Source organism: Balearica regulorum, chromosome 8 (assembly GCF_011004875.1).
Source record: "Balearica regulorum gibbericeps isolate bBalReg1 chromosome 8, bBalReg1.pri, whole genome shotgun sequence".
Taxonomy (NCBI): domain Eukaryota; kingdom Metazoa; phylum Chordata; class Aves; order Gruiformes; family Gruidae; genus Balearica; species Balearica regulorum.
Window position 1 is genome coordinate 28,032,061 of NC_046191.1, and position 26,193 is coordinate 28,058,253.

At 40.6% G+C, this 26,193-nt stretch overlaps 1 protein-coding gene across 2 annotated transcripts in view; it reads right to left on the minus strand.

Annotated features, from left to right (window-relative positions):
• Positions 1-5,095: 5,095 nt before the first annotated feature.
• Positions 5,096-26,193, minus strand: part of SUCO (SUN domain containing ossification factor) — a 52,335-nt gene continuing 31,237 nt past the window's right edge. The window contains exons 7-24 of one of the 2 annotated variants that reach the window (XM_075760255.1): positions 25,842-25,962; positions 25,484-25,608; positions 24,936-25,003; positions 24,222-24,329; positions 23,003-23,108; positions 21,215-21,235; positions 20,925-20,980; positions 19,790-19,881; positions 18,998-19,063; positions 15,744-15,818; positions 15,106-15,202; positions 12,916-14,079; positions 11,920-12,007; positions 10,427-10,531; positions 9,207-9,361; positions 8,477-8,568; positions 7,204-7,259; positions 5,096-7,049 (exon numbers count right to left, since the gene is read on the minus strand). In XM_075760255.1, the coding sequence (XP_075616370.1) occupies positions 6,603-7,049; positions 7,204-7,259; positions 8,477-8,568; positions 9,207-9,361; positions 10,427-10,531; positions 11,920-12,007; positions 12,916-14,079; positions 15,106-15,202; positions 15,744-15,818; positions 18,998-19,063; positions 19,790-19,881; positions 20,925-20,980; positions 21,215-21,235; positions 23,003-23,108; positions 24,222-24,329; positions 24,936-25,003; positions 25,484-25,608; positions 25,842-25,962 (3,042 nt within the window). In that variant the 3' untranslated portion in view covers positions 5,096-6,602. The remainder of the gene's footprint in view (positions 7,050-7,203; positions 7,260-8,476; positions 8,569-9,206; positions 9,362-10,426; positions 10,532-11,919; positions 12,008-12,915; positions 14,080-15,105; positions 15,203-15,743; positions 15,819-18,997; positions 19,064-19,789; positions 19,882-20,924; positions 20,981-21,214; positions 21,236-23,002; positions 23,109-24,221; positions 24,330-24,935; positions 25,004-25,483; positions 25,609-25,841; positions 25,963-26,193) is intronic. The other variant, XM_075760256.1, reaches the window with a different exon arrangement.

Genomic DNA, 26,193 nt, shown 5'->3' on the forward strand with positions numbered 1-26,193 from the left:
GTGTAGGAGAGGCTCTCATCATGTTCTGGACAGAGTCAGATATGTGTCTGTCTGAAAGTGATTAATATTTCCTATTACACTAGTGACTAGTGGAAATGCTAAAAAGCAACTACTGAAAGCCCACAAGGCTGCATAAATTACACCCAAGAACAACTGAAGCAGCAGTTAAGAATCATCCGCATTCAAAAAACCCCAGGATTCAAAACATCAACCCAAGATATTAACATATCGGCACGACCTTTGCGGTCCCAGGCTGAACCCTGCCATCAGAGCCAGAGGAGGCAACTTCTGAAACCCAGCAAGGACCAGCCCCAGCTGGCAGAAGAGATGGCACCCCTTAACGCTCACGGGTGGGTACGGTGGAAAGAGTAACTGAGAGCAGCATCCAGGACAAGGCTTCTGATTTTCCTCTGCGCACTGTCCTCAGCACAGTGCTATTTCAACACCTTTACCCCACAGCTGGAGAAAAACAAGCAAAATATTACACCAGTAATACTTGCAGATCAAAAGAACTGCTAAGAGATCCTAAGTAACCATGAGGACAGAAAATTTAATCAGAAGAAAACAAGTCTAGAAATAAAGAATGCAGATCAAACTCTTTAGATGGAAAATAACATCCTAGAAAGCAAACACAGCTCAATCTGACACAGAAGCTACCCAGCTGGACACGAGCTTCCAGCAGGGAAAGCCCACGGGCTCCCGTAGGTACGGGCTCACACAGAGCATGGACAGCTACAGACAGTCCCAGAACCCACATTGCAGGTTCATGTTCAGCTTCAGAGGAGCTCAGGAAGAAGTTCCAACAGCTGCCAGACAGCAAAGGCGTTCAACTTGGTCCGCTCGAGCAGATTGACAGGGTGGGACGGGATGGACAGCATGAGAAAAACCCGTATAGAGAGGGATGACTTCCAGCAGCAGAGGGGTCTTGGATCTCACAGAAAATTCCTTCCCAGGGAGCCACTAACCGGGAGTTTGTGCAAAGGAGTTTGTGCAAAAAAAAGTCACGGGATTTGACTGAACGTCGGAGTGGATGCTTGTGAGAACTGCCTCCAAAGGCAGCAGGATCTCTATCCGCTGAAGCCTTCGAGGGGCACAGGAGACACCAGAACTCACCCCCAGCCTTTGCAGTCAGCGCTGACATCTCAGTCTTGTTTCTTTATTACATGGGTTCTTACCAGTTCAGTTTACCCAGACAAAGGTGATGCTTTTCATTTCCTCAACAACTGCTGTCTTTGCTAGAAGCATTTTCTTCTAGCATGTAGCCCCACATCTTGCTGCCAGCCGCTCACGAGGAAGACATTCACATATTCACACTCAAGAACAGGTTTCAAAATCCATTTCTAACGGCTTTGGCCTGGCAGTGCTTAATACATCCACCTTCCAGTGAGCAGCGTGCTTTATTCTCTCCTTCACCATGCTCCCAGCAAGCAGGGAGCAGCCCGGGGTTCAGCAGAAGAGGTACAGGGCTCTGACCCAAGGCAGGAGACAATCCAAGCAGGGAAGGAACCAAAGCAGCCGAGAAAAAGAATTTAAAGCAGCAGACTAAGATTTATTTCGTTTGTGCCTGTGATAAGATCAAGGAAATGAGGAAGAGTGGTTATGACATCCGAGAAAGCAGCAGGTCATTTCATAACGTACAGTAGCTCAGTCATGGGAGAAAACGAACGAGGTGTGGTGGCCGCTCAGAGGTTGTGAGGAAGACCACAGCGAACGTACAGATGCTGATTTCCCGTCCTCCCCAGTGACGGTTAAGAACGGCACTCGCAAGCCCTCCAGCAGGATCCCTGCCCTGCCCCGGGCTGCCAGCACAACGCCGGCCTCGGCCCTGGGCAGCGCCAGCTGGCTCTGCTGGCCAGCGTGCCCTAGCTGGTACCGGACAGCTTATTCCTTCTTGGGAGCAGCCGTCCTCAGCCCACAAAAAACCCCTCAAAAACAACAAACCAAGAACAACAATTCCCCCAGCCCACCCCCCCCGTACACAGTCTACACAACCTTGACACTTCAGCTGTAACCCTATCAAATTGACTAACAGAAAATATTCATTAGCTGCTTCGAGTTGTTTTTCTGGGAGGGGACGGAAAGAAAAGAAAAACAACCCAGACAAGGCTTCTTGTTTGCTGTGAGTTCAGAGAGGGGTCAGCAGCTGGATGTAGACTCTAACCATCACATCTAACGAGAAAAAACAAGCCTCAAGATGGCAAGTATTTCTTTTCCATTTCAGGGTTCACAAAGCGCAGAGCTAACTTAATTGTTATTCCCTGTCAAAAGCCGTACCTCTAACTGTGACTTAATTACTGACTGTCATGAAAAGCAGCACAGGCAAGACCAGTTACAGCTCCCAGGCCACGCGTCCAATATGAGAGACAGCAGCAAGGCAGCAGAAAGCTCCTTGCTATCTTCTTTTAACATTACTATTCTTAAATTAGAGAAGGGATGCGTAAGAAAGATTGACGAGTTTCGCTATCATTTCCTAAGCTAACACATTTTACCTAAAGAAGCTCCGGGAACACCAATTCCTCTCGAGCTGTTACAAACTTCAGCAGTACCCGATGCCGTTTGACACTCAGGGTTTCCAGGAGATGAGACACGCTGCTCGATGCCTACCCACAGCACTTTGTGGTCGGGGCTCTGCTCTGTAATTGTTCCAAATGAAGTGGAACATGTTTGTACCCGATGAAGTGAAGCATGTTAAGCTGTTCCGTCTTGTTTCATCTCACACTGTAACTTGGCAGAAGCCGCACAGAGACACCTTATACTTCAGTTTTCTACTTACCAATACCACACAACTGGTAGAGTCTGTGTATTTTAAAAATATTGGATTTCCACTCTGATGCCTGATGTATAGAACCTAAACACCTTAGTTTGGCAAACGCTTATACAACGTGTACGTTTGACTACCCATCCTCCTATGGAAGCATTTGTGTTGCTTAAATATTTTTGACTTCGGGCTCAAGACCTGCAAGGATGGAGCCCTCGCGGCTGCGTACGCATACTGTCTTCTTGGTATTTCACACTGACAACTGTCCAACCCGATTACGTGATACTACAAGATGGACTAGGCCCTCCCTTTACGTATCCACAATGCCAGAGGAATTTGTCACGATTTATAAGCTGTCTTCATTAGAAACTATTCTCTCCATATAAAGATCACGACCAATTTAAGAGACATGGTATCACCAGAGTAAAGAATCAAGTTTTGAAAGCTAGACTGTGACATTAATAAAACTGGAAGTAAAAAATGACTCAAGAGCCCACATGAAAGGATAACATTAAGCAGTAAGAATTTGACATTAAGAGCCTTTAAAAAAAATAAAAGTGGTTACAAAAAATTAAAAGCAGCACGGCAGCAGCAGGCGGAAGCTGTGGTTCAATCTCCAGTCTACTGCCAGAACAAACACTCTCCAGTTTGCAGTAGCACCATCGGCTCCGTAGGTCCCTTCAGATGCTGATTTTCTCGGTGGCTGAGGCACAACCTATGCTTTGATTGGAAAGTTTAGATCTAGACATAGCTGAAATGGTCAGGGAGTGTATTTGTGAGAGTATGAAAGTGACTCCTTGGCTGACACATGCCAGCAGTGACTCTACGATAGCTGTGCTTTATTCACAGAAGTCATTGCTGCTAACAGCCATCTCTGTGACCCAGCACAAAAAAACATCCCAGGCTGGTATTTTTCACCATACGACTGAAATTTCTGTTAGCCGGGTACTTAAAATACTGGAAAAGCCTGCATTGGGGCAATGCCTTTGCTCCCCGTCACGCCAGCTGAATTCACACCAGCTCCTGTTGACTCGGAGGAGTGCTGCCAATTCCTCAGCTGTTGTTTCCAAGGGGTCTTCAAGGATTGCTCACCAGTGCTGTGGGGTAATCCAGTCCAGCAAGCAAACGTACGCGGGACAAAGTAAGAAGTTGTCCATTACAGCACAACGGAAAAGGACGAGGAAGAAAGTTTCTGGTCATCCATGGAACCAGTGCTTCCAGGAAAGACAACCCCTCTTTGCCCCAGAGCTATATGTTCATACTGTGTAGTTGATAAATATACATGGCCACCACCATCTTTGGCTTAATTTCAGTTTCACAACCAAATTTGCTGTCATCCAACACTTAGAGGCCAGCTAAAACCAAGGAAACATAAACCCCCGTTAGAGACCCGTTCGCCACCTGCATATTGCATCACGACTCATTTGGCCTCGTTCTACACCTATCGGCATCTTCTAGGTCTGTCAGTCCTTGGTTTATCACCAGATAGTGACGAAGGGCTGTGTGAAGAATTCCATCATGTCCAGCTTCCACTGATTCTTACAGATGAGGACAGCTCAGTAATAGCCAGGGCAGTAAAGGAAAGCACACTTCTACCACCCATGTATCAAGAGAAAGGCCAGAAAATAAAAAAACCCCTGCACCACAAAACCCCACCCCCCCAAAAACACACACCCCCCCCATCACCCCAACAAACACCACATTCAATTAATTGCTTTCTAAGTCATAGCACTCCCTACGATGAAACAGAGTCTTGAGACACTCAAGTGAGAAATTAGTGCTGGGGAGGTCTCGTTTGCTCAGAGTAGATGCTGGACAGCTGGCGAATTCAGCATTCGGCTGCATGCAGCGCTGCTATGCTTGCTAGAAATCAGTCAGGAAGAAGGGACCAGTAAGGGGCAAGCTTCAATCCGAAAACTCTGAAGTGATAAATGACTATCTAACATTTTCTTGTGATGGCCTTTCATATTGCTCACAAACCTTAGCTCTGAGCACCAAGAGGAAGTCTCATGCAGTTATTCTCACAGAAACCTACTGCTTCTAGGGATCCCCCAGGTCAAGATGTGACTTGACACCTGCTGGAAACTCTTCTAGCAGTTTTACACGGCCAGGATTCCTGAACTTTCAGACAAACCATCACTCAGCCTTCAGCTTCCCTCCTCCCCTTTTCTTTTTTTAAATAGATGAACACATCTAGGCTGACAAATAAGTTTGTGAACCCTTTATTATGGCCCATAGGACCCCAGTCCTAGTTCTGCACTGAAATTTAAAGACTAGTCCTTCTCAGAGAAGAAATCAAGCCACAAGTTTCACTTTCAAAGGAAAAATGCCAGTAAATTAAAGACAAAGTGTTCAGATTTATTTGGAAATTCACAGTTTCTAATGGCACTACAGCTCTGTAGTTACAAACTCTTGTTCCACAACATCGTATGCTGCACTCAGGTGGTATATATTTTCCTCATCCAGGTTTGAAACCCTTCCAAATTCACGTTTCAACACATCCGGTTCATGTGCTCTGACTGGCTAATTGTGCAGATCAACTCCAAAAATACATCACCTTAAAGTATTCATAAACTAACAAGAAAGCAGCAAAAAAACCAAAGGCTTTAAATAAGTCACATTACATACAATACCCAGGAAAGGCATTAGATCAGTTAAAAAGGGTACCACTAAAAGTGCTCAATAAGTTAACTTATTTTTTACAATGTGAACCTGTAACACCTGTCAAAAGGGATAACCTTTTGTTTCACTCGCTCAGATACACACTCAACATTGTAGCAATCGCACATCCTATAGTATCCAAATATACAATCACAGTCAAAATAAAAAACACTTGGATATGAAAATACCAGCCATACAAACACTGCACAGTTGTTAGCCAATACAAAAGCAAACGTTATGGGAATACCCACTTGGAACCAACCTGACCCGTCAGACTTCAAGGCTTTGCAAACTCAATGCATCCGGAGCTGGCTCGGAGAACGGCCCGGCTGCTCCCGCTCGCCCTCGCCTTCTTCAGCTGAGCTTTTTCCTGAAGTCTCAGCACAGAAACAGTGAGCTTTCCCCATTCGTTTCCTTCGGAAAACTACAGCAGGCAGTTTAGATAGCAAATGAATTCATCAGCCTAAGATCCCATCTACACAGGAAATCCTAAAGAGCAACTGTCACTCATTTAGTACATCAGACTACAGCTCCAATGGGTAACCAAAGGTGGAAATAAACGTGATTACCATCCCTAGTGAGGTATTTTCCTCAACCGAGTTTGCAAAACCAGAATCTAGTCAGGCAAGTCCATCCATTAGTATTTTTACAGTATCCAGTCCACATTACTGAGTCCAGCTGAAGGCCAACACGTGTCCCTTTACAGCACTGTAGTGTTGCATCTTCAAAAAAAGCTAGAGAAATTACAAAATAAATCAAATGACAAACAATTGTATCTCCCCTCTTCCAGTGGCATTATAAATAGACAAAAGGCACATAAATATGGGAAGGTGCAAGAAATAGGAACAAAGCTAAAGGAAGAGGATTAGGCTTTTATCCCTATTCCACCCAACAAACTGGGTTTCAAAAAATCTCTGCCCCAGGAACTGTGAAAAAAAACCTTTATAAAATGAACCCTGCCCTCCCTCCCCCCCAAGCTGTTCTCATAGGAAATTATCAGCCTTGTAAAGCTGCAGCTTATAGCCAAGATTGACACAATCCCATCTATTTAAAAAGGCAGAAACTAAATTTCTGAATACTTTCCAATTAGTTGAGCTCTTCGTCTCCCACTATCCTCCCACAAAATACCACAGACTGTTCTCAAACGAACAAACACTCTCCTGTTTGAGAAGTTCAGCTAGTTTTAGATGTGTCCAGAAACTGCCGTGACACCAAGTGTTCCCACTGTTATATCTTTGTTTCCTTTGATTATGTCATGCAGGCTTGGCATTGACCCTGACTTAGTCTGTATTAGAGTTTTTATGAGCTTCCCTTGGTCTGAAACTTTAGACCGTCTTCGTTTTATAGCCCTCTTCTCAGTTTTTGTCTTTTGGGTCTGCCCATTGCACAGACTCGTACATGCTGAAATGCCACAAAAATAGGACTCCTCAGACTGCGATGACGTTTCGGAGCTTCCTTCAGATGGAGGACCCTTATACGAAGAGTGATAAACTTCCCCAATGTTAGAGAAGTCCCTCTGGTTCGTAAACGGCTTCCTTCCTTTAATTTCCCCATTGGCGACTGGATGCAGAGGCTCTGTTGTTGGCTTAATAGTCTCTATTTTTTCACTTTTATATTTACAACGCTTTTTCTGAAACCACAAGTGAAAAAAGAGAAACAGTTAGGTTCTGCAAGACAAGCAGAGCGTAAAAACCAAGCCTAGGAAGGGGAAAGCAGCCGAGATGTGCTCCACCTGCCGGCAGAAACACGCTCAGCCCAGCCTGCCCTCCCCACAGTCACTGTACCTTCTTCTCTGGGGAAAACTTCAGGGGTTCTACAATGTACAGGTCCTCCGGATCCACTGTAAGAGAGGGAACATAAATTTAGCAGTCCTGACGCTGCCAGCTCTAGAACAATGCAATTCTAAATAAATAACAGTGTGACAAAATAGTCCACTTATTACACAAGTTTTTGCTCCTGTGATAAGCTAATGGAGGTAGAACGTGTGAACCTCCGAAGTGAAGTCAACACACAGAGGAATTCCCCTGTGCTGTCAGTGATACACACTTGAAAACGCTGGACCTCCTGCTAGATGAGGCCATAGGAGGTGCCGAGAACATCCTTTGAGGAAAAGGAACAAGAGTGAGCAAAAGGGAGCTTCTACGAAAACAAACTGTTACCACTATAGTAGTGTTTAACGTGCAGCCTGCCCACGCCAGGACAGACACTAGAAGCACGTGTGTGTACTTATCAAGGACACGGATGTTCAGACTGACACGAGATCAGTCTGGTATTCCTCCATCAGGGTTTTGTAAATCTTCCAAGCCAAAGCAGGGGAGAATTTGGAAAAAATGTGGTTTGGCAAAAAAAATAGTCTATGCCTTAGCGAGTCTATTACAACACATTCCCAACTCATGGGTTTTCATGCAGTTTTATTCACAGTACCAAAACACGTGAAGTTTGCTGCACCCAGAGAAGCAGTGTCAGCTGCATACCTGGTAGTTACTATAATCTGCACTTTTGCTTTTGCAGGATGACAATGGCCCAAGAAATCAAAATTCAGCTGTCCCAAGTGTAACATGAATACTGGAAAGACCGTATCACTCCTTATACTCAAACCAAGATAAATTGCCCAAATTTTCTTACTACAGATTAGATAGATTTGGATCTTAAATATCTGCCAAGTTTCAAAGACAGGCTGTGGGACTTCCGAGAAGTAGGGCATTTGGACTTCCCACGCCTGGCACTGAAAAAACACCAACGCCTTCTGCAAGCTTCATAGCTTTGTAGACCCGAATGCCTGCATGGATTGCTACTAACCCCAAGAATGCTACTGGTTATACTCTACAGATGCTAAGACTACACTTAATGTTATAGTGTGATTTAGCACAGTTCTGGGAGTGTCTGATAACTTGTTCATGAACCACCTTGTCCTACAGAATGTATAAGTGAACTACTACAATCCAGTGTACTTTGACATTAACCTGCAATTCCATTTTCATACGCTCGCAGTTACACACACGTTGTACAGCACTAAGAGTAACACTAGAGACTAGATGTACAATATGTGAGTAATACCTTCTTTACCAGCTAGCTGAAAAGACTGTGATCTGACCAGTGGAAGAGAAGTTCTTCTTTTCAAATTCATATCGTCATAGGAGGAAAAACATCTAGGGGAAAAAATAATTTAAAAAAAAAAAAAATCAACAAAGTTTTTTAAAAACCCACTTTTCTCAGGACTGTCATATGCATTTTTCCATTAAGAAACATCTCTGGCAGAAGGACAGTATCAGTCATTCACTCCGGTGCCCAAGAAAGCCTGGCAAACAGACACAGTCCTATCTTTGCAACACACTATCAAGGCACGTTAAATGTAGTAGCCCCAAAATGCTCCCAGGAGAGCATTACTGCAAAGCAGTAATGGCTCTTTGCTATTGAGTTTGCAGAATTAAAATAGATGTGCCAGTCCCAGCGGATTTAGGAAACACAGCATCACAGAATGGTTTAGGTTGGAAGGGACCTCAAAGATCATCTAGTTCCAACCCCCTGCCATGGGTAGGGACAGCCTCCACTAGCCCAGGTTGCCCAAAGCCCCATCCAACCTGGCCTTGAACACTGCCAGGGATGGGGCATCCACAGCTTCTCTGGGCAACCTGTTCCAGTACCTCACCACCCTCACGGGAAAGAATTTCTTCCTAATATTTAATCTAAATCTACCCTCCTTCAGCTTAAGGCCATTACCCGTCGTCCTATCGCTACATCAGTAAAAGATGCAAGAACAATTTAGTTGCAAATACAAACACACTACCTTTTGGGGCTAGGGTAGTGATTACTTTTGGGAATTTTTGAGAGGTAATCTTCACAGAACTGAGATGTGCTTCTGCACCGCTGCACACAGAGCACCAAGCCCAGGATGACACACAGAACCAGAGAAATCACAAGGTAGGTTTGCCGATCAGAAACCTGGAAGAATTTTATATACTTGTTAAAGACAAAGAATAATTTAATGATACTACTTTTTTCTTGTTTTAAAGGTGAATATCTTTAAAAGAACACAAGTGACATGTTTTCAAGTCACTTTCCTTCAATTTCACTAAACACTTGATCAAATTTGTGTGTTTTTTCAGAGGTCTGATGTAGTCTATTGGCTACACAGCATTCAAGGAGCGAAGGCTGAAAACCACTAGCTGGTAACACAGGACAAGATTTCCCTGACTATGGTACTACCATAACTTAAAGAAGCCGCTGCCTCTTGCAAAGAGCATTCAAACCTATCTGAAAGTAACATATTTTCCATAAGAAAGTGTACTAAGACTTAATGAAGTAACTTCTCTGTTTCACACTTGACATGATGTAATACTATCTCAAATGTAATGCTTTTCGTCAGCTGACATTACAGCCTACACATACTCGTCTGTTACTACAACCCAGTTCTAATGGTGGCCAGTAGGCTCTTGCACACTAAACCTCCTATGGCAAGAGTCTATTAGTATGTAAGTGGACAATTAAGTGCTGGATACTGCAAAGCATCCCATTTTACTGAAGCTCTGTCACAAAGCAACACAACCGGTGCGAAAAGTTTATGAAGCATGAACTTTACCATTCCCTCTGACATACGTTAAAAATTCTGTATGTGCAACAAATCCCACTATTGCCATTTCAAAGTCAGTGGTTAGTTTTCTAATTTCATTATGAATCATTTCACAGAACAGTATCAACTGCAATGCCCTACAAGGCTGAGTATTAAGTTATTCCAACTACATTTTATCATTACCTCACACTACAATCATGAGACTAGTAGGGTTGTAGCAGAAATTACCACCAATCTTGCTGTGCACAGGCCAGCTCAAGCTACTCAAACTTTCCTCCCCTCCCTCGGCCAGCTGCTAAAGGATGCTGAAAGCAACACTACAGACAACTTCTCAAATGAGATGCTTCATTTAAAGACTCCAGGCCTCTTCAAATTGAGATATGTTTATGCATCTGTTTCCTTTGAGTTCTCGTGCCATATTGCTGAATTATAATTACCTCACGTTTTAATTCCGCCACAGTTGTTGACAGATTGGAAACTAGCTGCGTCATGTTGGTGAGCTGTGCTTGTAACAGCTGGATTGCTTCTGTTTGCCGCTGATCCTGTATTAAAGAGAGTCACGGCCATGCTATTTAGTTGTCAGGTTCCCATGACCATATCCTCTCACATGTACCGAGTTAGCGTTCTGTCTGACACAGCCAGGCATTTTGTAGCCACCTAACCTATTCAGCCTCGTTTTCCACACAACTTTCATGTAACATTTGAAACTACTTAAGTAGCATTAGTCATATACACACTTAAAACCATCAACATTTTTACGTATCATATAATGTTTTGTAACATTATGCCAAGTTCATTACGGTGACTTCTGCTACCTTCATTAAAGGCAGATGAAGTAGCCAGCGCCATGCAGTGACTATCAGGAAGATGAGTACTGTCATGTTACAAAACGCACGTGACCAGGCAGAGCTAGCGGGCTGACACATAGCTTCTGCTCTGGGATCAGGCAGCCAGCCACTTAATGACAGGAGCCCAAACTAGCCAGGAACAAGTCCTTTGCTGCTATCACATCCTTCCTGGAAAGACCCCTAACAGGATACTTAATCCTATGAGAAATTAAGAAAGGTGAACAGAATATGGGGGAGGTTAACCAAGAGAAGAAGCTCAGACTGACCAGCATTTGATACTATTCAAAAAAAGCAGAAAAGAGCACACATATGATCTCAGGCAAGTCGCGATTTTCTTCACTGTTAATGGATGAGCAAACTACAGGCCTGGGACTGCACTTCAGAAATTTTCAGGTAGGTTGGGATTAAGCCTGCTGTGCCACATGCACGGTTGCTTTAGTGATTATTCAGCACTGCGGGTAGCGCTGCATTCCACAGCTGCTCCGGAAAGCTAGGATGGCAGAGCAGGGAAAACCTCCCTCAGCTCCCACTTCTTTAAATGACATTTTACAGAATGAACTAAAGCTTTTGTTACATGCAGTACACTTTCAAAGGCAAATTTGGCATAAGCTGTTACTGTACCCCTCTCCCTTTCTAGAGGTATAGGTCTCTTCAGCATCACCAGGGCAACTGTTTATCTACGCTTTAAATCAGAGATGAAAAACAAATCCAAGTTTAAAAAAAAAATGGGTTTGAGTGCAGCTACAACCAAGAAACAAGTGTTGGAAATGACCTGGATAAATGTCTTTTCAATGAAAAAAAGTTAAGATTTTTAGCCGGTACCAGCTGACAAGGGATTTTTCTTCAAATACATATCAGGAAACAAAGCTAGAAACAGCTTTATTCTAAAACAACTGGGAACATATCTAAAAATTTTCTTAGAAAATAACCAGGAAGCGTGGAATGGAGTTGCTTTTAAAAGACAGATGAACAGCTAACAGAAATCTTCAATTGAAAGAGAATTTCTGCACCTCCCTGCAACTCTTTCTTGAAAGTAAACTTTCCTAAGCAGGGAAACACTGAAGTACTCCAACAAACCATACCTGCTCTTCTGCAATTCTTGAGGTGTTCTGAAGTTTTATTATTGTTTTATTGAAAGCCTTCTGCATTTCTTCCATTTGCTTTCGGTACCTAAAACAAAGAGCATAAAGGTCTGAAATGCTGGTTCATAAAACTCCTAGCACTAGATTTGTCTTTAGGAAATACCACTATGCAAGGGGAAAACTTCTCTTTGTCCAAAGAAATATTATTTAAACATCAAGTGGTATTTCCTTTTGAGTTTCAAACATAAAACAGGGATGTGTCTCTTCCTAGTTTTTTCCCCACGTTTTTCCCCAAGGTTAAAGTCAAATCTATTTTAACACCTTAGAGCTTAGCACCAGTTGACCAGAATTCACTACGGAGAATTCTCTGCAAAAAAACGACTGCCAAGAGAGAAACACAACAGTAAATATAACAAAGAGCCCCTTCCTTGGAACCAGTTCTGAAGTGGGTATGATTTCCTGATTCACCAATGGCTAAGGAGCATCGTGGATAAACATTAATTTAGATAAATCAGTCATAGAAAATTCTGGGTTCCCTCTCCATGCTCCTTTCTTCAACAAGAGTTATTACAGGTAACAGTAGTTTAAGTGGAAACAATCGATTCAGTAAAGAAGGCATTGTAGGTCTGTGTCATTCAGTTTAATAGCAACAGGAGGATGTGCCTTTTTGTTTAAAGGATTACAGACAGGATTAGCGCTTACATCCTGGCAACGCTTTATCCTTTTAAAAAACCCACAGCAATATTTCTCAAAACAAACCAAATGTGATTGTATCTGAAATACAGAAGGGGAACCCTTGCGACCTGCAGACATCTAGGTCTCTGGTAGCTACCTAGGATTAGGTACTTTTCTCAGTCTTCCACAAGGCTTTGTGCTGTGACTTGGGTGATACTCAGCTTCCACTGTGTTACCTTGTGTATGTGTATGTTCCTTCACATAGTTGGCTAAAATCGTGTTTACATACAGCAGACTCTTACCAGTCTTCCTCAGACTTACCTCTGACTAAGTTCTTCTAAATAACGGCTGCTGAGAGACATGTTTACTTCCAGAGCTTTTATGCGATTATTAAGGCGCATGAAGACGGACTCCTTTTGATTAGATCCATGAACAAGATTTCCGTTAGCATAGCCTAGATCTGTTGAATTCTGCAATTCAGCATAGAAGTCTGTAGCTGTTCTCTGCAGTCCCCCAGAGACCGGAATTGCCATTAAAGCTTCTTCGGTTGCCTGATCCTCCTCCTTTGTGTCGGCAGATACAGAAGACTCAACAAGAGGCAAAACAGGTTTCTGCATTTCTGGAGTGCTTTCCTTTCCTTCTCCAGCATCACTGGCTAACATGCCCACTGTATGTTCAGGCTGCAGAACAGTCTCTGGAAGCTTTGAAATCACTGGCGTAGCAGTAGTCTCTCTTGTGCTCAACTCCTTTACCTCAGTGGCAACATTGGTCTCAGAAGTTACAGGGTTTTCTTCTGCAATTGAGCTCTCGGGCTTTTCTGTTTCTGCACTGATCTCAGCTATGTCCATCTGGGGAGTCGCTCTTGGTGCTACCTGGCCTGCATCATCTCTTGCGGGCTCCAACGCCATGTCTGTTGTTGGCAATGGCTTAACTTCTGACGTAACTTCCAGGAGGAGGGACTGAGATACAGTTTGAGGATGGCTTGGTTCCAGTTCAATTGAATCTGTGGTCTCATTACTGACCTCCTCATGGACCACACTGCTGAAGTCAACTGCAACAGTAGATCCAGGCTGTTCAACTTTGCTGTCTAATTGCTCAGGCAGAGGCTCATCTATTGATGTATGTATAGATTCAGTCAGAACTGCCTGTGGCTGCTGAACACTGGCAGAGTAATCTTTTCTTTGTTTACTTTCTGTTTTACTACGCTGCCGATGCATGGCTACTGCAACTGAACACCATTTAAACAAATATTCTGAAAAGGTGGAAATGCAACATGCTGTTGCCATGTCATAGCAGTACTTTTCTGTCTCAAGTTCAAACCATGCTGATGTGTCTTCTTCCTGATCATCACTGGGCAGCAAGGTTACCGTTGACTGGCTTGTATCTTCTTCATACTCTTGTACTAGCTGAACAATAGGACTTTCTTTTGTCAAATCCACAATTAATTGCTCTTTATCTATCTGTGGAATATCTGTAGTAACAAGTCTACAAAGAAAGAGTTAAAAGACAGGATGTTACTTCAACAGTTTTACGTGCCTGCTCTGGAAGACTGCAAAAGTAAGATCTTTTGGAAAATCAGCGAAGCTTATTCCAGTGACCAAAGACCAGTTTTGATACAGTCGGAAATTTGCTAAGTTAGTATTTTCTCTGGTGTTTTTCAATCCCAATTTGCAAACAAGTTATTTGAACCCTTGCTTCTGAAACAGCAAGCCTTCTCAATAGGATATTGCTCCTTCCCTCACCCCTGAAAAGTCATCAGTTCAAACAGCACCAAGTTCTTACATGGCAAGCATCTTACTCTTCTGCTGCATCTTCAAATGCAAATGAAAGCACTGCAACCTTCCCACTGACCTTCCTCAGTCTCTCAACAATCAGTGTTAGGAAGGCATAAAATCACTAAATACAGCACAAGTCATGTCTTAAGACTTAAGAGCTAGAGTCTCAGCTCTAAGTAGCCAAATCAATTCTAAACAATTGTAATTAACTGGGGAAAAAAAAAAACCATAGAATATCTACATACAACTCTTCCTCCCAACCTACTTCCATATTTTTGCACATACGTTTTCATCAAGGCAAGCCTAGCAAAAAAATAGAAGCTTCTAAATCAGAATTTTTGTCAATACAATTTAAATGAAGTTTCAGCAATACAACTTACACTCCTAATTAGTCTCCCTTCCAGGAGACAACCTGCAAAATCTGGAAGAATACCCATTCAGTTTCCACCCAAGAAATCTGCAACAGCTAAGAGTAGCAAAACAAAGTCAGCAATTTATTTTAACATTTATTTCCGTTATGATATGTTTTAACACTTGATTAGCTATAAACAGTAACTAAAGCAATAAATTTCCCTGGCTAGTACATTAGCACACTAGGCATTTCACCAAATACTCGCCTTTTTGTTTAAGGTAGTGTGCCATATCTGAGCATTCTACTACCAAAGATTCCAGACTGGTGCATTGTAATCTCTGCTAGGAACACACTGGAAAAAAAACCCCAACACCAATCACTTACTCTGGTGAAGGAACAGGAGTTGGTTCAGGCAGTCTTGGTGCAGCTGTTGAAGTTGCAGGGGTGGCAGTGACATTTTCAGACACGCTTACGTTCCCTGCTGTAGGTAGGAGGAAAATGTGAAAACAAGAACTCAAGAACCATGTTTGTTTTCAATGAATTTGAGGGGTTTGGGGTGGGGTTTTGGTGGGGTTTTTTTTTTCCCCCGATTATTAACTGTACTACCAAATTAACTGCAGATGCCACTCAAAGTTACTTGAATGCAAGTGCTACTGACAGTTTACGTATACAATGTTATCGACAGTCTCAAAATATTTTCAGGAAGAAGCAGCAAGTTAGACTTTACAGCTGAAGCTGGGTAATACAGAGAGTAAAGATCTCAGAATATAGCTGAACAAACATATACATTATCTTTGTATCTGTTCCCTTCTCAGCAAATTCACCATCTTTGTTCCATGTTTCAGTCAGACGGGTAAGAATTCTATGGCACTAATCAGTTACGCAATAAAAGGTGAAAAAAGTCATTTAAACGTAGATCATCCAACCCCTCACAAAAATTAAATAAAAGAACAAAAAGAAATTAAACTTTCCAGAATGCTTTTCAACTAAAAAAAAAAAAAAATATATATATATATATATACCTTCACCTTCAGACGACTCAACAGTTTTGGCTCCAAGCATATTAGCAGCAATATTCACCATACTTAAGATAGCATCTGAAAGAGAAAACAACTAATCAGAGAGGATATATTCAGAGGGCCCAGCGATTAGTACCACTGAGCAATCTGCTATTTTGTAACACCTGCTTCAAACTAATCACAGCATAAGGACGTACAAAAAATCCAGTCATTCTATTACACTGGATGTATCTGTTGCTTTTAAAGGATAAGTTTATAAGCTAAAAACCTGTATCTGAAAACCCATATCTAACTTTTACCAGTCATTGCCTATTGAAGCCTTCTTTTTTCAGTTGGCTTCTACACAGCTAAAACAAAGTTTGTTTGTCCCATTTCCAATGTAAACATTGAAAGAAAAGCTCAATACACAGTACCCCTCTGCTTAAGTTATTCAACTAAGGCTGGCTCCAGCAGCTAAGCAAAGTCTTCCCAATAACTTCCCAAACCTCTGCCTATGAACACCTCGGTACAAATCTCTACACGCTGCCTTGGGCTGCACTCTGAATGTGGTTTGTCTACATCAGCAGTAGGAAAGGAGATGTCCGGCCTCCCCATTCAAAACTCCCTCACAGAAAAGGCTGCAACAATTTCCAAACTAAGTCAGCTAGAGCAAGCCTGTGTCATCCAGCTAGCCCCTCCAACACCAGTGAGAGAGAAGTACTTGCTGATCATTTACCCATGGAAAGCAAGGAACAGCAAGACAAACAGAAGAATATTTCAGCATGGAATTTTCTGACAATCTGAGTGTGTGAACCATTGAGGGAGGTGCCAAGCCAGAAATTTAGAGCTTCAACACCCAAATGGAGGAACTCTATTAGAGACAAGTTGGATCATTTGTCATAATAGCACTAAAGAAGTGAGTTAAGACATAGTCATTTGTTAACAAGCAAGACAGAATTTTGCCCTTGAACACAGGATGTCCACTGAAGGACAGACGCAGAAGTCTGAAGATTCATTCAGATTAGGTCAGACTCTTTTGTCATTTTGCATCATACCTCCTTAATTCTGAATCTTACATTTGGCTGATACTGCTGCAACATAACAATTCTAAATATTTTAAGATTTGAAAAAGAAAATCTACTCTTTACAATCTGTTACTTCGATGCAATTTAGATCAGTCAAGGCAACTAGAAGAAAACTATAAGAAATATCCACAGATATTTAGAGATACATATATACACTTAAGGATCTCTTAAATAGAACAGTTTTTCCCCCCCAGAAAATCACAGAAGTAAATGCAAAGAGAGTTTGCTCTGTATCGGAACATATATTAGATGCAGCAAACTCTTTGGTCTTGATATCGAAAGCAAACATCATTGCCAGGCTTATTGAGAAGATGAGGAACCTTACTGTAAACACACAAAAGTTGGCCCAATTTTGCCCATTTCTCCCCCATCCACCAACATACATCTGTACTGTACGTTACGTGGATAGGTCCATAAAGTTAAAGAGGCATTTTAGTAGTAATGGCAAATTTCTTAGACCCCAGGAAGCTCCATTCAGATCTTTGGTTTTAACTTTCCTCCAGAACGCATCAGAAAATACATCCCTGAATTACATATTTATCTGGGGCTGTATTCTTTGAAAAGTTATGACAAACAAAAAACGTTAAACTTGAAGTATGAATGGTTTCTTATTAGCGATGGAGAAGCAGAAAACGAGGAAGAATTAAGAGTCGGTATAGAAGCCTGCCAGTCTAGAACAGCAGGAGGAAGAACAGTGAGCTACCCTCACACGTTAGACTAGGGTAAGACTGCAAAATACTTCTGTGAGATAAAGTGTCTGAGAAGACCACCATCTCCTCCTCAGAGGTCCCTCTTCCTCACTCTATATCTGCCACTATTTAAGACAAACAATGCAAAATGGAAGCCCATCTTATTTGTCCAAGCATGCACATATAAAAAAAATCCATCACAAAAAACTGGACAGCCACAAACTCAGTATTCCTTCGAAAAAGAAACACTGATTACCCTGCCAGAGGTGAAAGTTCTCAAAAACAAGATCCACCAGCCAGAATTAAATAACGATCACTGCAATGTTTCAGTGCTCATCTGTCTAGCAGCAATAGGTGTTTCAAATCTTTTCATCTTCAAAAAACAGTACAAAAGTCAACTGTGTTTTTCAGATAGTGAACAAGAAACTTGCAAAACTGCACTTGCAGACAGAACATGTGAATATGCCTCATCAAGACAGCTTGAAGTTAGAAACTTTGAAAGCCACAGATAAAAGATAAGCAGTGTCAAGGAAGAACAGACTGCTTTCTCTCATCTCATTAGTGAGAGGCTAACGTTTAAAAATAAATTGCCTTTTCCACTATCCACTTCCCCTCTGAAAACTGCACTAAGCTGTGCAATATTCCTAGCCAAGACCTTTTTGGTTTTAAGCGATGACCACGTTCTAGGAAATTGTAGCAAAGAACTCTGCAGCTCTGATCCACTCTAGGATGAAAGGAAAGCCTGAGCCCAAAGAGCATTCATTCCGAGTGTAAATCTACGCTACAGTAACAAATCTTCACTAAATAGGACAGAAGGAAGAGTGGCGCAGTGTGTAAGAGCTCTTTAGAAGAAATTGTGTGGCAGCTGATACTATCCTAAATAATTCAGCAGTTAAGAACACCTGTAAAACTGAATATCCAAGTATTCTTAGCCAAACAAACCCCACATCTGGAGGTTTTCCAATGGAAAAGTGACAAGAGACAGTCAAAACCCGTTAGTTCTCTCAAAAACATACACGGCTCTTATGAAGAGAATGAAAGCTACAATATTTACATAAAGCCTTCTCAGAAACAGTGTTCTCCATCCCTTCCTTTCAAGCTGTACAAAGTAAATCTTTATGTTGCCTCCTATAGTACCTTAATTAAGCAAAGATTTCCAAGTTCTGAATAATTAAGGTCCTACAGCACTTTAATACCGGTTATTTAGACCTACATAACATTTGTATTACTTTAAGTGCTCAGGATCCTTAAGTACAGAAAGCAAAGTTTCCAAAAATCAGAGATCCTTAGAACTGAAAGGTTCTATTTTTAGAACACTTTAAGAACAATACCCCAACTTTGAACTGTTACTATTTATTCCTATGAAATTAAACAGGAATCACAATAAATTGTTTCAGCAGAAAAATAAAGAGTCGTAGCTGCTGCCTGACAAAGTGTCATTCTACTTTCAAGTAGCTCATTTTGTTTCAGCACAGAAATACTTTTTCTAAGAAATCATACTCACTTGTAGCAGAACCAAGGAGATTTTTTGAAGATTTTTCTTCTCCTGTATTATAATCCAATAGATAATCTATGCATAAAGAAGAACACTTATGATTATCAAAATTAAATGTGTCATGGGTAAAAAAAAAAAACAGTCAAGATTTAACATGTCATTCAACTATGTCAGTTTGACAGTGTGAAAATAAAGCTACGTAAATAAAGGTCAGAGATTACATACTGAAATATCAAGCTCCGAGTAATAAGAAACCTAGAGATTCAGGGTTCAAGCTTCAGTTTCCTGAGGATTCATGACATGAATGCAGCTCGCTGAGCTTTTTATAGGGTTTTCCCCCTCCTCCTCATGAGGACTGGAGATAGGTGTTTTCATATTTTTTATTTAAACACTAAGTCTGCGAGGCAAATTAAGCACCTTCCTAATCACTTGCAGCACTGATCATACAAACAATCTCAGGAAATGGGCTATAGCCTCTAAGAATAAAGCTGTTTCCATGAGCTGCTTTGATTATTTTAGTTATCCTTTACTACTGTCAGGGCATGAAGATATTATTGCCCAGCCTGCCAAATGAAATAGAGACTTATTACTACCATTTTAAAGTAACCCTCCAAATAGTTCTAACGCATTGTGTAAAAGTTAAAATGATTGTTGGTTAAGCCCAGAAATGCTGAAATACTGTCAACAAGACTAAGCGTAAAGTTAGCAGTCAAATCATTTAGCATATGCAGGAAACAAGAAGTCACCAGACTAGCACAAGACACATCTGAATGGGTAAAGACACAGAAATTATTTGCTTACCATAATCTTCATCAAAGAGTTCCTGTCGTTCAGACTGATACTGAGAATCAGCTATTTCTTCATACTCTTCGACCATGCTAGTACCAAATACCCTGTGAACAACATTTGAAAATAAAAACCTAGTATTAGTCTATTAATCATGTTAATTACTTGACATAATTTATAATTAGATAAGCAATATTAACATTATATAAAATGTAGCAAATAAGCAACAGTTGCTTTCAGTTAACCAAGATCAAGCAGCAGGTATGCTTATTTTCTCAACCTTGGATCCACAAAGTCCACTGTGTGCTTCCAAGTACCGCACCAAAACAAGATCCTGTTTTTAATTCCAGTAATTCCAAAATGACTTTTCCTCCTTTCTAACTTGAATTCATACCGAGACTTCCTTGCCTTAAGCTCTCCATGAGCTCTTACACATCCCGCTTCAGCTTCACCTATGACTAAATTTAGGAGTATCCATTCATGACTATCTCACTTTGCATTCTATATTCTCTTTGACCTGGTCTGCAAAAATCAAATCAATCCAATTTAAAGCAGCCTCGTCAACTGAAAATATGGTTTGGCTTAAACACTAGAGTTCCCAGGTTCAAGTCCTGACGTAGCTTTGACAGGAGAATTGGAGTTGTTTTTCTAGAAGCAGTATAGAGGCTGATTATTCTCTGAACTACACACACATGCCGTTGTTCCCATTTTGATATTCCAAGCATTACTAACTGTATGTACTTGGGGTGCCATGCAACAGAGCAGCTTCTCAAAAAACACCCACCACACCCGCTCTTTTTAGTTCAACACTTGCTCCTTGTTTTGCTTGGTCAGCCTTGAAATGCTCACGGCCTCCTGTAAGGCTGCTCACACTCCTGTTTCCTAACACCACCACCCCCCACACCCCCCCCCCCCCAAATACAAACTATTCCTTACATACAGGAGAATCACATCAAAAGATTCAAAGCTTCTTTAAACAGATGTGACGTGTGCTACACAGCAGGTAATTTAGGCTACTACTTCAATTCACAGTATTTCCAACTAACTTAACTATACTGAAAATTAGAACTTCTTACCCAAGTATTATTAGAACACACTAATCCTCACTGCAAGGAGGTAGAAAGACAAAGCAAAACAGTTAAGATATTACCTTATAAGACTTAAAGGACAAAAATGTTCCGATCCAAAGTGTGATATCAACTCCACCTAAAGAATAAGAGGTACTTAAAATAAAATTCCAAAGACCCAGAGTTAACATTTCATTTAACATCTACATCCAACCTCGAAATTGCAAGTTTTGTTTACTCGAGGGATTTGTAGATTGCCCATAACAGAAAAGACACTGAAAGATTTGTTCTTGCCATGCATTAAAGTGCTGAGTCGCAGCAGAGAACACCCCAAGCCCCATGCATTCATCATTCCAAAGAAGAGGTTGCTAACCTTTATGTACTTGATGAACATCTGAAGCAAGAAAAAGGGGAAAAAAAAAAAAAAAAAAAAAAAAGATGTCAGTACAAAGGCTGAACACATGCCACAGGCAACTACAGAGTTTTGTTGGTTTTAATTCAGTACTGTAAATGCCTAAGAAGACAAGTTATGAAGGATAAGGTTCCAATACTACTTCATCTGCCTTAGGTAGCAAGATTTCATTTAGCCCTTGTACCTTGCAGATAGAAGGTAACATGCAACAAGTGTTTTATTAATGAACTTACGTTATTCAGTTTTTCTAGGCAGCATGATTTCAGAGAGAATACTGAAGTGTGTTAAATTTACTAAGAGTATTTTTTTCCCTTAAAGAGCACAGATTACAGAAAGTGACTCAAAAGGAAAAAACCTTCATAGCATGCATTCTCTGTACTGCTGCTGCTTCAAGTTCAATATAACATGCTTCAATTTATAGAAACACTACTGGAAGAAAATGTATAGAGCATCTGATGATACATTTGGAAGCTTCAGTCATCTGTGTATTTATAGTGGGAACTTGACTACACACCAATATTTATTTAATCTAAATTAATCTGCAAGTGTAGAATGCATTTGTTTGACCACTATGTAGACACTAACAATGAAGGATCGTAATAATCTGCAAGTGAGATCAAGAAAACTAATCACATAAAAACACTCTTAATAGAAAATTTTCTATTATTTTTGATACAAGTTCATTAAGCCACTTCAAAAAAATCAAACTTTTAAAAAAATTTTTTGGATTCTTCCTCTGTGGACTAGGCATGCTTAGAACTTGCTTACTTTCTGTGCTATAAAAACATTACAAAAACCATCCTCTGAAAATGTTAGCACGCTAAATTATTCAAGGCAGAACACAGTATTCGCCAAGGGATGAAGTGCTGAAGCATCTAACATAACTCTGGAACTTCAGTGACATGCAGGACTCCAGCTACCTTAAGGCATTAATTCAGCCAGAAAGCAGAATTAAAAATAAATGAAATCTTTATCCTGTGACTCATGCAGAATTTCTGGGTAGAGAAGTTAGATAACTATCATTCATAGCTACTTCTTCATGAAAGCACAAATCGTAATTCAGTAGCAAAAAAAAAAATAAATTTTTTTTTTTTTTTTGCAAGAACCATAATTGGAAGATAACACATCACTACAGAGGACCTAAAAAGTCTGTATTTTACTTGAATTTAAACCTCCACTACATCCCACTATTTTCATAAAAGCTTTTACCCCAGTCCAAATACCACATTATTTACGGACTGTTATTGTCTCTGAGTCTCCTGAGTAAAGATAGCTTGCTGCAAGGTACTCTGAAGGCAGAGAGATCATGGCAAGTGCTCCAGTAGCCGTAACTCTAAATAATTAGCATGAGTCGCAGCTAGGATTGAGTAACTGCAAAACTGCACTCTGAGTCTACTGATGAGAACTAGAATTCAAATGCTCAGGAGACAGTTGGTTAAGTCAAACAGAATAGAACACTGGCTGGATTTTTCTTAATTCAGATAGCAACTAAGTATGGACTTGGACACAAGGTAATAGGTGCTTCCCAAGATCCTCTCAGTTGCCGTTATGAGGAAGGCAATATTCCTGTGATTGCGTGACAGGGTTTAGTACGTGGCCAATCACACTAGGGCCACTAATGAAACTAGTGCAATTAGTGGTAAAGCGTGCTTTGATAACGTGTTTCTCTGGGTGCTCTGTTACACAGGGTAAGCCCAGCAAACCCTTCCTTCTCTGAGAAGCATGGATGCTTTTACAGTGTTAAGTTACCTTAACATATTTTGCATACATCTGTTCATCCAGAGGGAAGCTTTGGACATTTCTCTCATCTCTGGCATGGAAAGTACCTAATTTAATCCATTTGTTTGTTGGATACCTAGAAAAGAAACAATGGAGCCAGCAAATGAAGTGCAAGAACCCACTGTTTACAGACATTTGCTGAAGTTACTCAAAATGCCTTTTCACAGAAACCCCCCCCTTTTTTTTTTTTTTCCAGTTGCAAGATAGCAGCAGTGTGTTTTTTCTTATGGAAAGAACAGTTGCAAAATAAAGCTAGTCCCAACACAAAACCTCAGCAGCACCTCTTCACAAACTTAAAACAGTGTGCAAGCCCATGAAGGATTAAACTCTTCACTTGATCCAATTACTGAAATTCAACCAGCCTACAGTAAAGTTTCTGGAACTGAAAAAAAGTCATCTCAAATGAACACCGAAAAACGTGACACACAAGTGATAGGTTGTAAATATTATTGTAAGCAAGCAGCAAAAAACTGTGAGCACAGTAGAGTTAGAAATAGGCAACAAGTGTGGAAAATCAGAATCCACATGCTTTAAGCCCCGAAGTGAGGGGTTTTGATACACTGTGCAAATGTCTCCTCTTTCACATACCACAGTAATTTGCTCACTCCCAAAAGTACTGGGGGTACAACACTGCTTAACACACAATAAAGCCACCCTTTAATCAGCCATTCAGCAGTATTCTTACCCCTTCCACTTCCCTGGTGGTGCATTTTTTTTTTTTTTTTTTAATAAATAGCCTGGGGGTTTTTTGGACAGAGTTCAGCATTGAAGATAGTTTAAGCCACGTGAAAATGGTCTAGAATGACAAGGGAGGAGACAGCCCACAACCCCAGTAGCATTCTGTTTAGAAGTGTTCATTTTATGATCTGCCATCCACTACCTAGCTACTGTATTAATTTCTACTGCTTCGTTGCCATTTTTCAACAAGTTTTTCCTCTTAATTTTTAAGGTGGCAAGAAAAAATACAGAAAGCATGGAAAGAACTCAAACCGTATCTTCTAGGACCTCACAGTTGCCTTTCCATGGAAAAAATGCTAGTAATTGATCATATGCACAAGGAAAATTGATGTAATTTCACAATGAATTACACTTTGCACAGTAACAGGCATACAGACATCATGTTTTACAAAGACATCTATTTAATAATGACTTCATTTTTCATTCAGAAGAGCAGGTTTTGATAACATACCTGTCACTGATAGACACCAGAAAGTCTTTAGGAGTGGAAGAGAATAATTCGTGATTTGCAATGTCAAGCTGCTTTACTTGGACTGGTTCACAGAGCTCAATAACAAACCTTGAAGACAAAAAGGAAATTCTTTTTAAAAAAAGCACTTTTCCTTCTACAGTTACAATCCTTTACCTTGTTACTGCATCCTTCACTGGGTATAAAAGAACACTACAAAAATGCTGTACAACAAGGAGGCATCACTTGTTGCTCCCTTCAAAACCACCAGTGACATTTACCTGCTATCTAGCTTAGGAACGTCTACCTGGTACTCAAAGGCAAGAAGTCACAGAACTAAAAACTAAGGATAGCAAACATTTAAACCACACCTGAAATACCAGTTAGTACATGGTAAATGCCAATGATGTGTCCTATAATTATCTGACAGCTGGGTAAAGAAACCAAAATCTTTACTTAACACTCAGTGCTTTCTCTTCTGCAAGATTATAATTATGCAAAACCTACAAATACTAAAGTGAGTAAGTTATTCGCTTAAACTTACTTCTCAGTATCAGAGACAGAATTCTAGGGGGTACACAATAAATCCAAAGTTCCTTACACAAATATTTCAGGCAGACACACCAAGGTCAAGTCAGTCCCACAGGATACATACAGTCCCATCGCGATGAAAAACTATAACCACTCCTGTCATACAAGCAAACCTCAGTAACCTACCAGATTTTAGTACTGCAAGGATTTAGCATATAAAGATCCATGTTTTCCATCAAAATAGCTGAAGTGCTCTGTATAAAGAAGAGAATTAGTATTTTAAATAGTATGGTAGAGAATAATGCAGCAACAACAGGTTCCCCCTTCTCCCCCACCGAAAAAATAAGTTTGATATTAGTTACATAGACTAATACCAAGTTTCATAACATTCTAAGCAAGATAGTACACAGGAGACATTATGTCATGTGTGGGCAATCACAAATTATTAACTATGGCGAGCTATTTAATACAGCTTTGTTCAATTTCTGTACTGAGTAGACTCTGCACCCCCTTCCAAATTCACTTAAAGACATAAATTTCTCTATCCATCCCTCTTAAAACAAGGGACAGGTGATAGATGTTCAAATTTTGTAAATCAAAAATGACAATAAATCCAAACATAAAAATAAAGGATTACTTCAGAAATCAGTGTTGAGTTTTAAGTAAGTGTACTTTGTACTTCTTGCTTACGAGAAAACTGAAATAATACACACTAATAATTAGTAAATGCTTACCTTTGCCTCTGGATTTGCTGCCAGAATTTTGGCACCACACTCTACAGAGGCATAGTTATTTCTATTTTTCTGGACTTTTTTTGTGGAATGCTGCCCACCAACAGCAGAAGGGTGCATTGACTGACCTAGGAACAAGAAAATATTGCTACTATAATAAACCACACAAACAAACAGTCTTTTCACTTTCAGGGAACTGCTGCTCACTGCTTTTATATAATAAATCCTATCAATTATGTAGTTCTAATAGAAAAAATGAAGTTCCAGGCACCATTCCAAATTCAGACAGTTTCACCATTCAAATTTGAGACAAGATGAAAGTGGCCTGTATTTAGACTAAATCAATGAATCCTGAACTTACTCTTTTCTTTCTCTACTTCCATGACTTTCTTCTTCCATTCATCAAACGTTGGAATGTCTCCAGGGTCCTTTGGGGTTATCACCGACGTAGGGTCAATTTCTCCAGTTTTCTTATAGTCTTTCTGCAAAAGAAAAGCCACCAATTGTCAATCTTTTAAGTACCAAGCATGAAAACAAAGTTTAACCTGAATGCTTAAAAAAAAAAGCATGCTCCCATCAAGTCAACAGCAGATACATCATTTGAAGCCATGTTAAAAACTTAGTGCCAAGGTACAAGGTAAGCTCACAAGCCAGAAAAAAACCCAAAACCCAAACATGTAATGATTTCCTCCCAGAATTATAGATGCTTTCAC